General features: G+C 35.6%; 1 protein-coding gene across 1 annotated transcript in view; it reads left to right on the top strand.

The window, feature by feature from the left end:
- Positions 1–16796, top strand: part of UGGT2 (UDP-glucose glycoprotein glucosyltransferase 2) — a gene marked incomplete at its 5' end in the record, with an annotated part of 80025 nt that overhangs the window by 25765 nt on the left and 37464 nt on the right. Inside the window, 9 exons of the mRNA XM_082277531.1 lie at positions 2217–2277; positions 6625–6716; positions 7662–7812; positions 8791–8910; positions 11098–11183; positions 12727–12862; positions 14434–14565; positions 15981–16145; positions 16598–16721. Coding sequence (XP_082133657.1) covers positions 2217–2277; positions 6625–6716; positions 7662–7812; positions 8791–8910; positions 11098–11183; positions 12727–12862; positions 14434–14565; positions 15981–16145; positions 16598–16721 — 1067 coding nt within the window. The remainder of the gene's footprint in view (positions 1–2216; positions 2278–6624; positions 6717–7661; positions 7813–8790; positions 8911–11097; positions 11184–12726; positions 12863–14433; positions 14566–15980; positions 16146–16597; positions 16722–16796) is intronic.

Below are 16796 nucleotides of genomic sequence, written 5' to 3'. Positions count from 1 at the left end.
TTCGCTTTTTAATTTGCCTCCTGTATTTTTGTGTCTCAGTATTTCCAGTTGAAAAGGTTAGTCTGAGGTAGATTTTTACAAAATGTCATCAGATGTAGACAGTGTACCAACTGATATATGTCATGGCAACATTTTGATAATTCATTTCGTAGGGTATTTTTCATCATTGTTTTGTTGTATACTTGTCATATTATTGCATTCTTAAGGAGCAGATAATTACGTATTGTAATGCTCTGTTACTTGCTATTTATTAATCACTCACAAATCTTAACATTATGACCATGTGAAAGGTTTCCTTTTTTCCCCTCAACATTAAGTACTACACGGTTACATGTTCTTCCAGATAAGAATAAAGATGAGTAATATTATAGAGAATATTTCAACCTTAAGGTCATTCAAGAACATTCCTACATGAATGTGCCTTCTTTTCCTACATGAATTCCTTCTTTGTAGAAAGATAAATAGTATCCATTTACCTTCAGTCAGTACAGTATTTCTCTTTAGTTAGTCTGTAGCACTTGACAATTGCAAAAACATTCATAAAAACTTTGTGAAGTTCTGAACAAATGACAGAACTCACAGTGAGCAGATGTCTTTCACGGGTATTCTTAGACTTGTTACCTCAGGTTGGTAGGGTGTCCTTTTCAAGGATCAACCATCACACTTTCTCCATAAAATTATGCTAGAATTCTGCATCGTCAACTCCCATGCATGAACAAGGAGCTATTTAATGATTCCTTGAATTGCTTTCCTATTACTAGAACAGCTATCAGTAAAGCTTACCTTTTGCTGATGGATATTTTACTTCCTTGGTAGTGTTGGACCAGCTTTGTATTTTCCTTTCCATAGTTTTATTATTTTCACATTTATGTTTTATTTTTCTGCCTAGCTACTCACAGTAGGAGCCATTTGGAAATATATAAGTTGTCCTTTTTATCTGTGCATTTTTTAATCAACTTTGTGCAGAATGAAGCATTGCTTCTGAGAGTTACAGGCCCTACTATTTGTGTTGAGTTCAGCATGATAAAATTCAGATTTTTTTAAAGTATTTTTGGAACTGTTTTTTACTTCAGAACTCTCTAAAACCAAGCTTGGAAATCATACTGTTTGCTCCTACAGTATGTCTCTTTGGTCACCTGGAAAGCTTCAATAGTTATTTAAAGTAAACTGATTTTATGTCTTATTTCTGCCATATTGTGAGAAATGTGGAGTATACTAGCAAGATCTATTCTAAATCAGTTTCAGGTGAGGACTTGTATTATTAAATGCTTTATTATCCAAAAGCTTGGAACTGGCTTAGCAGCATCATTCTCGGTTTGCTTAGTTAACTTACAGGTTTAAGGTGACTCCAGTTTTTCTTGAAGCCCTATACAAATTCACTAAAACATGTACAGCCCTGTTTTGAAAAAAATGTTCATGTAGGCAACTAGAATATTTATTTTGGCATTTATCAGGACAGTCAGATTTAGGTTAATATGTTTTAGGTTTTTTCAAAACATGGAGAGATTAATTTGCCTCTGGAAGTATTTTATGATAAGCCTCATAATTAAAACTTCACGTGCAATACACTGTGGCAGAGGAAGATGAAATAGTCTTCCAGAACATTCATGAAAGGTAAAAAACACAAATCAGTGTATTATTTTCAAAAGGTGGAATGATTAAGGAAACTAAAACTTTGTCTGTGAATGCTTAACATTTTCAAGGGTCTCAATCTGCAAATCTTTTTTCTTAGTTGCCGCTAATTTTAAAGTGGTAATTCTTTACATGTTTTCCTTGCCTTTGTCCAGAAAAATCCATGGCTCTCCCTGCTGTAAAGTTGAGTACCATGGAGATAGTAGTATTAACTTAAAATATACAAATATGGCATGTATTCAGGTAATAATTTAGATGACCAAACAACTTACTTTTCTATAATATATATCCAGAAAAAAAACCAAACCATGAGGAAAGACTGAGAGTGGTAAAAAATATGTTGATGATATTACTGCAAAAAAACCTAGCCTGAATTTGAAACCTGGGTTTACTAGAGTAAACCAGCAATTTTTGTTTTGAAAATTCAGTATTTATGATGCTGCATTACTCTTCTTTTTAAGACTTAATTACAGCATTCTTCAGTTACAGTGCATTGGATGTTTAATTAAAATACCAATTAGACATAAAATAATGCTTTTTTAAAAATATAGTGGTTGAGTGATACAAATATTTTGTTTTAACAGATCACTGACAAGGGTACCTGTAGACAAGAAAATGAAAAATGAAATAGAAGAAAATCAGAAGGTTTGTTTTTATTTCTTCAGGTGGACATTTGAACTACTCTTGTACTGCTGCTTTTGGAAATTTTTTTTTAGTGTAGCAACTTTCACGTTTTTTGTTAGAGAAAAACAGCTAATTGATCTAAAAATTTGTTATGAGACAGGTAACATTTAATTATGCAATTCAAGTATTTCACTTTCTGCTATTCGTGAAACTTTTTCCATTCTCTCTTTTTGGTTTTGCAAAATTAGGCAAGGCCAAACAATTTTCACAGTGTTGAGTTGAGTCACAAATTGAGTGCTGGGAAAGCAAAATAGGTTATTATTTACATTTTTTATAGCTTTGCTGTTGAATCTTGGCCCACTGCTTGTATTATGGTCGGCACATGCCAACTTTGAGCTTTCCATACTCTCAGAATCACACATGCAAGTATTCTGTAAGGTGTTTGGAACATCATCTGTGGTAGATGGTGGTTTTGTTTTCATCCTTGATTCACTTCATCTTTTGTTCCTTGTACCACATGAGGAGTCCTTGTTCCTGTGATTTTGATTGCACTGACATTTGTTCTGAGACACCATTTAATATTTGTAGAATTCATGGTGTCTGTCTGTTCAGTTTGGATTTTTTCTTTCAAGTTGAGTGTTGCAGTTAAATGTTAGGCACCATGCTTGTAGGACTGATCATGTGAAATGACATCCATAGCACTGTCCTTAGCCTTGATCTTCAGAATATGTATTTTCATATGGTGTTAAGACTGACCAGCCACTGTAGTGAAAGGGGTTTATACCTTACTTATGTCACTCCTGTACTTTTGCAACATTTCCATGTATTGTTTTGCTTTGTATCCCTTTAGGCCTTTTCCTCTTGCCTTGCCAAGGCTAGTATCTCCAGGGGAATACCTTTTCCAGTTTCTTTCCAAAACAGTGGAAGTGAACAATGTCCCTCTTGCAGTGGTGAAGCCTTCTCATAAAGAGCTTGTAATCTCTATGGTGGCAAAAATACCACATAAATGGTTTGAAATTCTAGGCTATGCAAAACTTATATAAGGCTTTCCAGTCTTGAGGATTTCTTGCCCAAATAGTGACAGGCTCAAGTGTTAAATCCTTGTAAATGGTTATGCAAACAATTGTGTAGGCCTTTTTTTGCCCATAGGTGGGGCTGGTATATTGATAAGACATTTCATATATTTCAGCAGTTCATCTCCTTGAGCTGTTCAGCTTTCCTGTGTGCAGTGTGCATGTTTGGTCCTTGGGTTTTCACAAAGATCTTAGAGTTGGCTCAGCATTATGGAGGCCTCTTGTTTCTTGCAGTAGTGACAAGTCCTGTAGTTTTTGCTGAAGAGAGGAAATCAGTGTGGATGCTAAAAAGCAGGAGCAGAGGAATTTTCCAGCTGCTGAAGCATTTTGTGAAGTGTTCCTTTCTCATGCTTTAGCTGAGAAACAGTGAAATGATTTTGTAAACTAACTCTCTATCTTGCACCTGCACGGTTTTGTTATGGCTCACTAGAGAAAATATTTTGAATGGGTGTTGGAGAACCTCAGCCAATCCCTCTAGGGGGTGTCTGGTCAGGTGACCAGTCATACCATGCTCTCTTAGGTACAAAGGTATATATTTAATAAAATAGTTCTGTTTTTCTCCTTGAACTTATGTCATGATTCTGGCCATTTCTTGGTACAACAGCGACAAATCAGTGTCTGCACTTCATTGCTTTCTCTACATACCCAAGATACACTTTTTCCTATGATTCTTTATTGTTAGGATCATAGTCAGGATAAAGCAAAATACATCCCAGATGATAGTAGTTGCTTCAGAGTATTAATGTTGATATCAGGACTTTTCCTGTTTCTTGATGAAGTCTTTACAATGACTTTCTTTAATTGCAGCTCTGTTAACACAAAAGTCAGAACTAACTGCTCAATCAAAAACTACACTCCTCCACTACAAAATGCAAAAAAAAAGAAAAAAAAAGTAAAGGTCTGTCAGGAATTAAACTGTCAATTGCTAAATATAAGGATTGGGAGAAGTAACTTAAAATTTGGATTGAAATTAAGTAGTATGCACTTAGGCAAGTCTGTTTATATGTAAGCAGTTATGACAATGAAGATTTGGCTAATGGATGTAAACAGTTTGGCTCAGTCAATGTCTTGTTGGTTTTTTTTATGGGGCAAAATTGAGTTGCCTAAACTGGTATTTCTGATGTCATTTGAGATGCTACAAGCCATCTGAGATAGGCACACAGGTCTGGCAGATGCATCCACAGGGACATCCATCCCCTTCTGCCTCACCTGTATATTCCAGCCCAAGATACCATATCTGAAACAAATTATAAAGGATATCTGGGGGGGTTGGTTGGCTGAATCACTCTTATGATTCCATTAATGTATTAACTACATTAAGAGGATTTTATGCACGTATCACTCCAGGTTTTAATTTCATGCGAGGTCACATCCTTCCTGTAGTCTAAAGGCCTTTAGACAGCTAAAAGCTAAATTTTGTTGAATAAAAGTGAGGAAACTTCCTGAACACTGCTGCTTGAGCACAATAAATTGTCATGTGCATTTTTGAACTGCAGTACATCCATCTAGCAGCAGGAGAGATATGATCCCATGCTGTGTGTAACTGGATGATTCCCTCTCAATATAATGAAAGTTGAATAGGAAATGCAACGAGAGGAAATAAAGTTATTAGAAGTTGAAAGATGTGATGATTTAAGTGTAATGAGTTGATACCTAACCAAGAAATAGACAAGCAACAGCTATAGATAAAAGGAAAAAATGAAATCTCGTTAAACAGAACTCACAACTTGCAATGCAATAATCTGCTGACAGTTTAGCAAGAAGATACTACATGACTATTATCAGCCTTCAATTCTAGTGTTGGATGCCTAAATATTCCTTCCGTCAACATCTTTATGACAAAGTGGATGCACTTCTAAACAATCAAGTATCTAGCATCAAGCTGTATTAATCTCACCTCTGATTTATCAATGTCTATAAGTATCTGAAGAGAGGGTGTCAAGAAGATGGAGCTAGGCTCTTTTCTGTGGTGCTGAGCAATAGGACAAGAGGTAATGGGGCAGAAACTGATGGATGGGGAAGTTCCACCTGAGCATGAGTCAGAACTTCTTTACTGTGCAAGTGACTGAGCACTGGAACAGACTGACCAGAGAGGCTGGGGGGTCTCCCTCATTGGAGATATTCAAGAATGCAAGTCTGAACACAATCCTGTGCAATGTGCTTTAGGAAGACCTTGTCTGGGGAGGGAGATTGGACCAGATGACCCACTGTGATCCCTTCCAACCTTAACCATTCTACAATTCAGCTCAGTTCTTTTCCTGTTTACATTTCCTACTTATATTTAACTGTGTGAACAAAACCACACTGCTTTAAAGAAATAATACTGTTTTCAATGTTTTCTCAATTTTGCTCTCATTTGTCTAGTGATAGGTTTATAACAGGAGTGATATACTCAGCCTGAGTTGCTTGCTGTAGGCATGCTTTTCTTAAAGTACATTTTTTGTTCACACTTACTTTGTTCAGCAAGTGGGAGCTAAATTGGAAAAAAAAATACATCTTTCTCAGTTTGGTTTTTTTGTGTATTTTTTGTGCTTTCCATTTCTCTGTTGGGAATTAAGGCAGATCTGGAAATCTGATTGCTCCTCCTGGCATGAGTTAGGATACACTATGGTTGTTGTTCTTGTCACTTACCTTGCTACAATATAGTTTTGTGCCTCAGAACCCTCTGAAGGAAAATGATAAGATATGCTTTACTCCCTAAATACTTCCTTCCTCTTGTATTTGTTTATTGTGGATCTTTTTTCTTCTTTGCCAAGCCAAGAGGTGCTATGCTGTCCCTTTCTCATCTGTGTTTTTTCCATGGTCCCTTTGTTAGACAAGTTTTTAAGTTTCTAGTCTGTTTTTCCTAATTCCCTGAAACAATTCAACTACACATTTTTCAGAATTGAGAGATGTTAACTTATTGAGAAAGCTGGTTTCAAGTGGCAGTCTGAGGGACATATGTAAGGTCTCCCTTTGCTGAATGGATATATAGGAATAATTTTTCAAAAACTTACAGGCTGTATTTCTGTATGTGGTTGTGTGTGTATTTTCACTTTCTGTTGGCAAGCACAGAGAATGTGTCTCTTTCTCTGCCTCATACAGGTAGGTTGTTTTCATTTGTATGTGTACATCTGAAGTGTATTAAATAGCACTTATAAAAGATGTAGTCAGGATTTTTTCCAACACTCAGATAAAGGAAGAAATTGTGTGCAAGAGATTTAATGTGTATATTTTGCAGAATTACTTAAGGGTGTTTATATGTGTTAGTGTAGACATACACCTAAATAAGTAAGCAGTGCTTTTTACTTTTTAGCATTTTCATGAAACACTTGGAATTCAACCTGGAGAAGCACGTTTATTTCTAAATGGCCTTCAGATTGACCTGGATTTTCATGATCCCTTTAGGTAAGGTCACAGAATTACTAATACTGGAGAGTTGTATTCATGGTCCTAGTCTCATCTGTTACATTTTAGGGACAAGGAAGTGTTCCAGTAGGAGGAATACTGATGTACAGTTGTTTTGCTTTGAGTATGGTCATTGTATAAGTAGTTGAGAATAGCCTTTTCTCTTGGAATATGTTTTCTAATTTGCTTATAATTTTACAACTCACCATGTAAAATTAATTTGGAAATGGAAGGAATCTAATGTGTGCTTGTCAAAAGGTATGAAAAGCACACATCTTACAGATAAGAAAGTTAATGCTTTCATATTCGTGTTTCTTAAAAATCAGGAAAACACAGACATGAAGGCAGTCACAAAATCTTGCCAGCTGTGTTCTGCTGTGGAGTATTTCAGGGTTTTTTTCATTCTCAAAGTTGAACTTTCAGGTTGCAGCAGATGTTCCAGAGTCCCCTTGGGTCTTCTGGGAGGTTTTAGGGTGTGGCTGGGTGTTTCCTCCATGCTGTTTCCTGAGTTCTGCCATGATACAGGCTTAGAGTTCATCTGTATCTCCATCACTTGCTGCTTGCTTCTCAACTCGCATTCAAAGCTGCTTCTTAGGATACCCCAGCTTGGATTTCTGCCTCAGGCAGGACAGTGCAGCAAGAAATCTTTCACTCTGCTGTCCTGCCACTTCTTACTAAAGATGGATAAAATTGCTTCATATAGAATAGATCTGAATGAATAAAAAAATTGTATAATCTATTGTAATTATGTTTTGAAATGAGTTGGAGACGTACACTTACAGTGTTTTTAACTGATACTGTTCTAAATTTAGGCTGTGGGAGAATATAAGGGGAAAAATATTTCTAAGACTATTGACATGAAGATTGCTTTCAGTTTTAAAAATTATTTTTATGTCATGAAAAGAGTTCTATGTAGACATTATGTATTTTATCTTCCTGAAAAAGTATCTTAGAGACTCTTAAACTGGAAGGAAAAGTGATGCATGGCCTTCATGAACTTGGCATCAAAGGGGAGATACTGAGTAAATTTATGAGGTTGCATATACATCCTACAGATAATAATTATGCGCTAGATATTCGTCACTCTTCAATAATAGTAAGTAATTAAACATTTACTTAGAGATTACATCTTTGATAATTCTCTGTATGAGACAATTTATATTTTTTTGTACTGCAATTGAAATACTAAGCATAAGGCCATATATCAATTAGCAGTTTAAAATATTTTTGAGGGTAATATCCCTTCAATATCCCTTCAATATTTTTAATGAGTAATTTTCTCTAGTTCATACCTTATTAAAATTTTAAGATCTAGGATGTTAAAAAGAAAAGAAAAATGTATCTAGAGTAGTCGCACACTCCAAACTATAGAATTTGTCTTTTAATGTAGCTACATAATACTACAAAATATCTCAAATTATGCAAGACTTCTAAGTGTACTTCACAAGTATGATAAGTGAATTGTGGGCCACTTAAATATTATTTCTAACTGTTCAATGACTGTGACTTTTACCCTTCTTCAAAATTTACACAGGTTTCATTACAAAGGTTATATGCCAGGGGAAAAGGCACTAAAACATTATTTTTTGCACCGAAAAGAGCCACATTTCACTCTTCTGTTTTCCCCGGCTTGCACAGAAAGGACTAGAGGAACAAATCAGCCACGTGTGAATTGGCTATTTTGATCTATCTGAAGTGCTGTTGCTGCAGGTTGCAGATAAATACTGTATTTGGATTGCAAGATGGTTATGCTGTGTTACACACATCTGTGTGATACATTGTTATGATGTTTACATTGTGAAAGTAATTTCCACACTTGAAAAAAAATGGTTTTATTCACATCCTTATACACAGTACAAATGGTCCATTTTCCTTTTCCATCCAGTATTAGTGTTATTGTGTACTGCAGATAAAAAACAGTTCGATTTAAAAGAAAAAAAAAGATAAAATTTAGAATCTATTTTCTGTTATTATTTAACAAAAAAAAGGGAGACATTTTATGATATTATTATGCCCACATATTTTTCTCAGTGTTTGATACGTGTTTTCTAAATGGCTGCCTTTTTTGTTTTAGTGGATTAATAATATAGAGCAAGATCACAGCTATAGCACATGGCCTGCAAGCTATCAGGAACTGCTAAAACCCACATTTCCTGGATTTTTACAGGAGATTAGACGCAATTTATATAATTTGGTAAGTTTGGAGAACTTAATTTTTTTGCATAGAGTATATATTAGTATGTGGGCAGATAGTTTATTAAAAAATACACATGCTGAATTTATAATTAAGGTAAGTTTTCTATGTGGATCTGTTAACAGTAGTGAATATTGCTTTATCTAGTCAGTCATATGTGGCTATTAGTTTGATTCGCAGATGAATTTGGGCACAGTCAAGAGTTTTTTGTTCCTTTCCATACTACGCATAGAAATTTCACTACTATCAAAGAATGAGGGAAGGTAGTGATAGCTGTCCATGGTTTAGAGATGGTGAACTGAGGTATAAACATATTTAAGTTATAAAGCATACTAATTATGAATGTCTTGTAGCTTAATTTTTCTTCTGCAAATAGGAGTCTGCATCAGCTAGTAAGCTAAGGAAGCAGCTATTGCTGACTTAAATTAAAATTAAATTAAAATTACGATCTTCTGAACCATAGAATCATAAAATGGTTTGGGTTGTAAAGGACCATTAAAAGTTGTCTAGTCCAGCCCTCCTACAATGACCAGGGACTGAAACTTCATCCATCCTATCCTTTAACAATTTAAATGGTGGTCCATCCACAGCTTCTCTGGGCAGCCAGTTCCCCTGTGATACCTTTGGTGTCTCACCACTCTCATTTCTTCACATTCAGTCTAAATCTGTCCTCTTTTAGTTTAAAACTGCTACCTCTTGTTCTGTCACTACAGTCTCTACAACTGGTAAAAAACCTCTCTCCTTTTTGTAAGTCTCCCTATATTCATAGGAGAGATGCTCCAGCCCTCTGTTTTTGTGGCCTTCCTTTGGACCCAGTTGAGGTCCATGTCTTTCCTGTGCTGAGAACCCCAGAGCTGGATGCAGCACTCCACATGGGGTTTCCCACCATGAGGTGTCTACCATGGCACAGGGACAGAATCCCCTCCCTCACCTTGCTGGCCATGCTGTTTTGTATGCAGCCCAGGGTATGTTTGGTTTCTGGGCTGTGAGTGTACATTGCCAGCTCATGTTCAGCCTCTCATCCACCAGCAGCCCCCAAATCCTTCTGGCACGGCTGCTCTCAATCTGTTCATCCCTCAGCCTGTATTGATAAACTGGGAGTTGCCCCAGCCTGGATGCAGCACTTTGCACTTGGCCTTGTTGAAACTCGCAAGGTTCCCATGGACCCACTTCTTGAGCCTATCCAGGTCCCTCTGGATGGCTTCCCATCCTTCAGGTGTGTCAGCTGCACCACTCAGCTTGGTGTTCCCTGCAAAGCTGCTGAGGGTGCACTTGATCCCTTTGTCTTTGATGTAGTTGGTTGCTGTGATGCGAAGTTTGTGTATAAATGACAAAATACAAGTAGTAGGTAATAAAAAAATGTATGTTTATAATGAAGCATAAGATGTGTAATCTCAAGTAGATTGTATTACATATTCACAGTTAAATACAAAAGCTATATTGTAGGAATCTACAACACACCATTTAACTATAATCTGAAGTGGAGTGTTCAAAATTTTAAAAGTTATTCTGCTTTATTTTAGCTACTCTAGCAAATATGATAAATTGTAAGGGGAGTTGGCAGTACAAAGTTGAATATATGAGGCACAGATGTCACAATTAAAGCTACATAAGAATAATTCGCCTGTGCAAACACATCCCAGTTTTAGATTCTATGTATGCCTGAAAGATATGATTTTATACTTCAAGCTACACCAAGTGAAAGAGTGACTACAAAGATATGTGAGACAGGAAGAAAGAATTCTTTCCCAAAGTTCCACTTTACTTAAAGTTTTTAGCCAAAATATTCTGTTTATTTGTTTTTGTTTGGTTTTCACAACAGAAGAGAGTTTGTTAGAAGTAACAGAAAAATCAGTATTATATCTTTCTAAAATAAATATGGAGTTTCGTAATAAAAATTAAGTAATGGCGCAGAGCCTTTCAAAGGAGAAAAGAGGGATCACTTGGTTTGAAGTTCAGTAAATGGTTAAATCCTATTTTCACCATTTGGTCCAAATTCATTAATTCAGTTGTTATTTTCATTTATACTCTTAATGTTTTCTTACAATGAACGCTCTAAAAATTGAAAACAGCTGGGGCATACAGCTACTTTGGAAATTAATGTTCTTGTTTAGATCTTATGTCTGAAGAAAAAATAAAAACAGACATAAAGAAAAAATATTGGATGCCGGATATATTTTCTCTTAGGTACTTTTTGTTGACCCTGTCCAAGAAGGTACTGGTGATTATATGAAGCTGGCAGAATTGTTCTATCATCATGATGTACCACTGAGGTAAGGAAAAATAAAAGTCTTGGGGAAAAATTTTTAAATAAGGATGCTTTCCTTTTTTCTTCATCTTCCATTGTACTAGACAAGGATGTGAATTCAAATTAAGGCCAATGCAACAACATTCTAATAAGGCCCATTGGTTACCCATTTGTGTCAAGCTTACTCAGGTATTAAGTATTCTTAAGCAAACAGCTTGCAAGGGATAGCATACCTGAATGTGTGTAAAATGAACTGCAAAGGTCTGATAAAAACTTATCTTCTCAAATAGTCCCACTGGGTGCCCTTGTGAAATTCCATTCTAATCAAAATATTCTGTAAGTAAAACATGCTTTCAAGGAATTTTTGGAACTCAGTTCTTTCAATTGTGGTTGCTTTTTGTAATGTTGTTTTGATATACACACTTAAAAGACCAAAGTGAGATTATCCTCATTGAGTTTTGAATTCCTAAAAGTGAGTTGCCTGAGTCTGAACTAGCCATCATTTGAGACACGGACACTTTTGAGGTACAGTCTGGTTGGTCTGAGATACCTAGTTACAAGAAAAAATAAATTGCTCTCAGAAATGCCTGTTTATTTCCACAGTTTATAAGAGAAGGATATCCAAAGTTCAGCAAGATGAATTGCATGTTAAATATTTAAAATCTTCCTGTGAAATGGCATTTTGTGTCCTCAATAAATTACAGCTGTTTCATTTTCCTTTAAAATTTTACTAGTTCTGATCTTCTTTTTTTCCTAATTTTCATCATTCAATTACAAAACCGTAATGGAAGACAGATTGCAGTGTTCTGTGTGTTTCCACAGAAAGGTTTGGGTTGGAAGGGACCATAAAGATAGTATGGCCTAGTCTCAGTCCAGGATTTTTACATGCAAATGGTATCAAAGCACCACCTCCAATAGGCTTTTTTACCTCTCAAGCCTCATATTTCTTTGGGATTTCTTTAAATTAGTGGAAATTTAGGGATTAGTAGTAGATGTGTTTAAAACTGTTGTGATTGGAAAAAGAATGGCAATGTCAGGGTGGTGGAAGCCCCAAAAGGTTCAAAAGGCAAGAGAAGGGCTAGTAGGAGTGGCACAGGTTTATGATGGGACATCGGTACCCCAGCATGTCTTCATGCATCTACTCAAGAAAGCCCTTTCAGAAAAATGAAAGACAGACAATGCCCAGACTAAAACAAAGACTCCAGTGATTAAGAGATGGTGGCAAGAATGTAAAGAATCAAAACCTTCATACAGGTAAGGAGAGAAAGTAGTGTGATTAAACCCTATTGACTCACAGAAGTCTTAATTATTGCCAGCTTTAAAAGGCATATGTAAAGTCAGTACATAGTTGGTAACCTAAGCATACTGTAGAGGTGATGAAGGATGCATGGCTGGTATCCTGTGTTGCCATACACAGTCATGGAAACACCACCCAGGTACAGGGTTTTCGTCTCTCCATGCTAGCAGATCACTTGAATGCAAACATTTTGTTCTTCTATATTTGTCATAGAATGTGTGTGAAGCAGATATTGTGTTAAAGTGTATGATCTCTTTTTGTTTGTTTGTAGAATTGGAATTGTTTTCATTTTAAGTACAAAAGAAGAAATTGATGGAAATGAAGATGCTGGAGTAGCTCTTTGGAGAACTTTTAATTACATTGCAGAGGAATCTGACATCTCTCAGGCCTTTATGTCAATAATTAATGTTAGTTCTTGCACAAGAAATCAGCTATTTACTTCTGTTTTATAATTTATTAATTTTTTATATAGTTAGGATCTTGCTGTCTTGTGATAGCATGAGATGTATGCATTTACTTTACGCAGAAGTGAAATGTTAAAAACATATACAGTATTAATATACTATAGAATTATTTGCAGAAATACTTTCCTCTTCCAGAAACCAATTTGCTATTTTAATTTTGCCTATCAACAGGCTTTCTTCAATAATGTAAAAAGTAGATGCATGCCTTGCAGCTTTCAGTATTTTGTTATGAAAAATTATTCTGTATTATATCTGTTAATGTAATGGGCCTGTCTTTGTGTTCTGTGTCTTTTGGAGTTCAGGGATTTTAGTGTCACCTTGGCAGTCCTATAAGCTTTGAAAAACCTTTTCTTTTTGTCCAGTGTAGGCAGTGAAACAGTAAGACACAATTTTTTTTTTTTTTTCTTTTTTGGTCATGGTTGAGCCTGTCCATGGGTGTAGAAAACAAAAATATTCCAGGCTTACAGCTTAATGAGACAGGATGTCTTTGTGAGAAAATGCAGGTTCTCATAAGATAGGAATTTCAGAGATGAGAGATGAATGGAGGAGAAATAAAGGGAGCCATCTATGTAAAGGCTCTGTGGGTAAAAATTATGTCAGAGAATATGGTATTTCTGCATAACAATTTTTCTTCCATTTTTCTGGTTTTATGTTTAGTGCCTAGAAAATGTCATGGTGTCATGGACAAACTTGGAGAGGTTAAGATGAAAGGAATTGAAGTAACTAGGAATACCTTGGAAGAGAAATCCACAAATGTTAGGGAGCTGACATGCATGGGTGATGATTATCCATGACTAGATCAAAAAATATAATTTACAGTGTGCTTTTTAAAATGTTGTGTTTCTCTCTTTACTTTGTTCCATAATATAAAAAGGAGGGGATGATAAATATAATTGAAAGGTAACAAAAATAGAAGCAATAAAATAAAGGTTTGAGATACTCAGAGCTAGAGGAAAATATTGTTCCTCATTTGAAGAGAAATGGATTGAATAATTTTCTCTTCAAATTTTGATTTTATATATGATGACAGTAATAAAATTACTATTCTCTGAAATAAGATAAAGTTGGTAAGGAAAAATTCCCACTGTAGACAAAAGTGTTACTGACTAGTTTAGGCTTGGATTAATATGAATTCAGGTAACTACCCATTTTAGGTAGTTTATAAAGAGAATTTAAATTGCTTTTCTAATTAGTAGAGAGTAATAACCTTTCACATTCAGGTCACATAGTTGTATTTCCTTTGTCACTTCAGATTTAGACTAAAAATAAAATAATAGATCGATCAGAACAGTGCTCTGATAAAAAATTGTGCATATGTGCAATGGTGATAATTACTAAAGCAGTATAAAAACTGCTATATAGCAATAAAAGCTGTGTAAAATTATACCAATATAAAATTTGCTAGAGCACTATAAAAAGATTATACTTACTTATTGTTTATTTACTTCTATTTATCAAGTTCTGTTTGACGACTTACTAAATTTTTAAATTTCTTTCTGCTATAATTTTTACAGATGTACCATGAAGTGAAGGACAGAAATGTTCTGACAGTAGATGATGTGAAAGATGTTCTTAGAAGTGAGTACCCCCGTGCTGATGTTCAGAGTATCCTGGATGTTCATTCTGAATATGATGAAGGGAGGCAGGTATGTTGAGACCTATGTTGAGTATGAAATACTGCAGTGTACAACTCAGTGTATTTACTAAGCTGAAGGATTGCTAAGTGTTAGAGCAAGTAAATACAGCATCTTTGAGTCAAATTGTTCTTCAGCCACCATTCAGTCATTAATGGAAATGTTGTAAAGGTTTCTGCATTACTACTCTCACTATGAAAATTTACTCTTGCCTGCTTCTTTCAGGAGCCACAAGTGTTTTTCTAGTAGGCGTGTCAAGGGGTCTCCCTCATGCTGTAGAAATTGTTTACCTATGTCTGGATAAGGAGCTGAAGCCTGTTTTCTAGGTGGATTGTTGTTTTCTTTAACTGTGCTTTCTGCTTATAATTTCCTTTGGGAAAGACAACTATGGATTTTAATTTAAAGGCTATAGAGATGACATTTTTATCTCTAATTGACTGAGTAATCAGTTTTCTGCTAAAACATATAAAAAATACCTTCTTCCTATATGTGTCTTCAGCCATGCTATCTATATAGTCTTTTGTTTCTGACTCCATTTTGTTCATTTCCTTTTAGGATTTGTTATAAAATGTGTATTATGTTTCTTTAAAAAGATGCTTTGAGGCAGCCAGAAAAGAGCGCTGTGTGCCTTACAGTGTTTGTTCCTCATTGGAATGAAGCCTGGAGGCTTCTTAGAGAAGGGCAGTTTGAATGTGCCCTGGAAACAGTTAGGAGAAGAAAATCTCCCATAGAGAATATTAAAGGAAGAAAACTAGTCAGCCACCAGGAGGCAATCCTCCATACAAGCAGGGACAGTGGGACTGTGATGAAGACCAGGGAGGAGTCAGCAGGATGGTAGAAAGATGGAAGCATAGATACTGCCATAGAGTTTGTAGCCATTCAGAAAGTGACACCGAAAGAAAACATGAAGGGATGCAGAGTAAGAAAGGGGAATTACTTACAGTACATCTTTATTTCTGTTTGTCTCATGGATTTTTTCACTTGGGGGAAAAATTAGCCTCTTCTGCTTTCCTACCGAGTAAAACTTGACTTACAAAGCCCTTTTGAGGTTTTTTTTTTAGGGTGGTTTCTTTGATAAAAGCAGCTTTGACTGTCTCAGGGTTCTTCTCCAAATGTTATTTGCTTTATTTTTACTTGCTAGGAATGTTAAGCAGAATAAAAGAATATTTCTCAGCAAGATGATAAAGCAAAAGTTTACAATGATGTATATGGAGCTATAATTTCTTTTGTCATTTTGTTTGACGAATGAGTCCCATCTGTCCTGGTTGGTTTCCAAGCACTTTCTGTTTTGTCTCTGCTACTCGTGACAAGGTGTGACAGTGAAGAGTGCTTAGAGATTAGAGTTCATCCTCTCTTGATATTAGTTTCATTTTTTTACTACAGTCAGCACAGTCTCTTTAATCCTGTGATATTTCTGATTTGATCAGGCAGGAGCAACCTTTTATAAAAAGAGTGGCCTGGGCCCGCTGCCTCAAGCGCTGTTTAATGGCGTGCCCTTTACCAGAGAGGAGATGGATGCAGCAGAGTTGGAGACACTTATTCTTCAGAGGATTTTTGATGCCAGCAGCTCCTTCCAGCGGGCAGTGTTCATGGTATGTTTAACATTTCTGAACGAGTGCAAGATGAAATATTTGACAGTGAATTGTTTCAGTAATGTTTATATATAAAGTTTTTTATAATGAGATGGCTTGAAATTAATACTATCACACCTGCAATTACATTGTTACGTTAATTTCTGGTCATGGTTTTGAAACAGTATATTTAAATTATTCAAGGCTGAAGGATCGGCTAAGCATGTAGTCATTGTATGGAATTTTTCAACCAGAAACTGAGAATGTACTGCAGTTGTTCATTGAAAAATCTGTATCTGATATTTTGAAATACTACCTGTGTCACATTTGTATGGTTTTGACCTGACATTGTCCATAACTTGGTGTATGTAGAAACTTAAAGCTCAGTTGAAAGCTTGTACAAATACTTGGTCTTTGTTTGTCTTGAAAATCTGTCTTAAAAGTACAGATTTTACATTTTTCTCTTACTGCAGGGTTTGTTAGATGATCATGTAAATGCAGTGGATTTTCTTATGGATCAGAACAATGTAGTTTCACGTATAAACCCCAGTATTCTTGGAGCAGAAAGAAGATACATACATTTCAGATCCAGCTCTGGTAACTCCTTTTCTTGGATATTGTTATGATTTGTGGGTTGTTTTTCAGTTTTGTTTTCATTTTTATAAATCTAAT

The sequence above is a fragment of the Coloeus monedula genome (genome assembly GCF_965178545.1).
Source record: "Coloeus monedula genome assembly, chromosome: 3".
NCBI lineage: Eukaryota > Metazoa > Chordata > Aves > Passeriformes > Corvidae > Coloeus > Coloeus monedula.
This window is presented reverse-complemented; position numbering and strand designations above follow the sequence as displayed.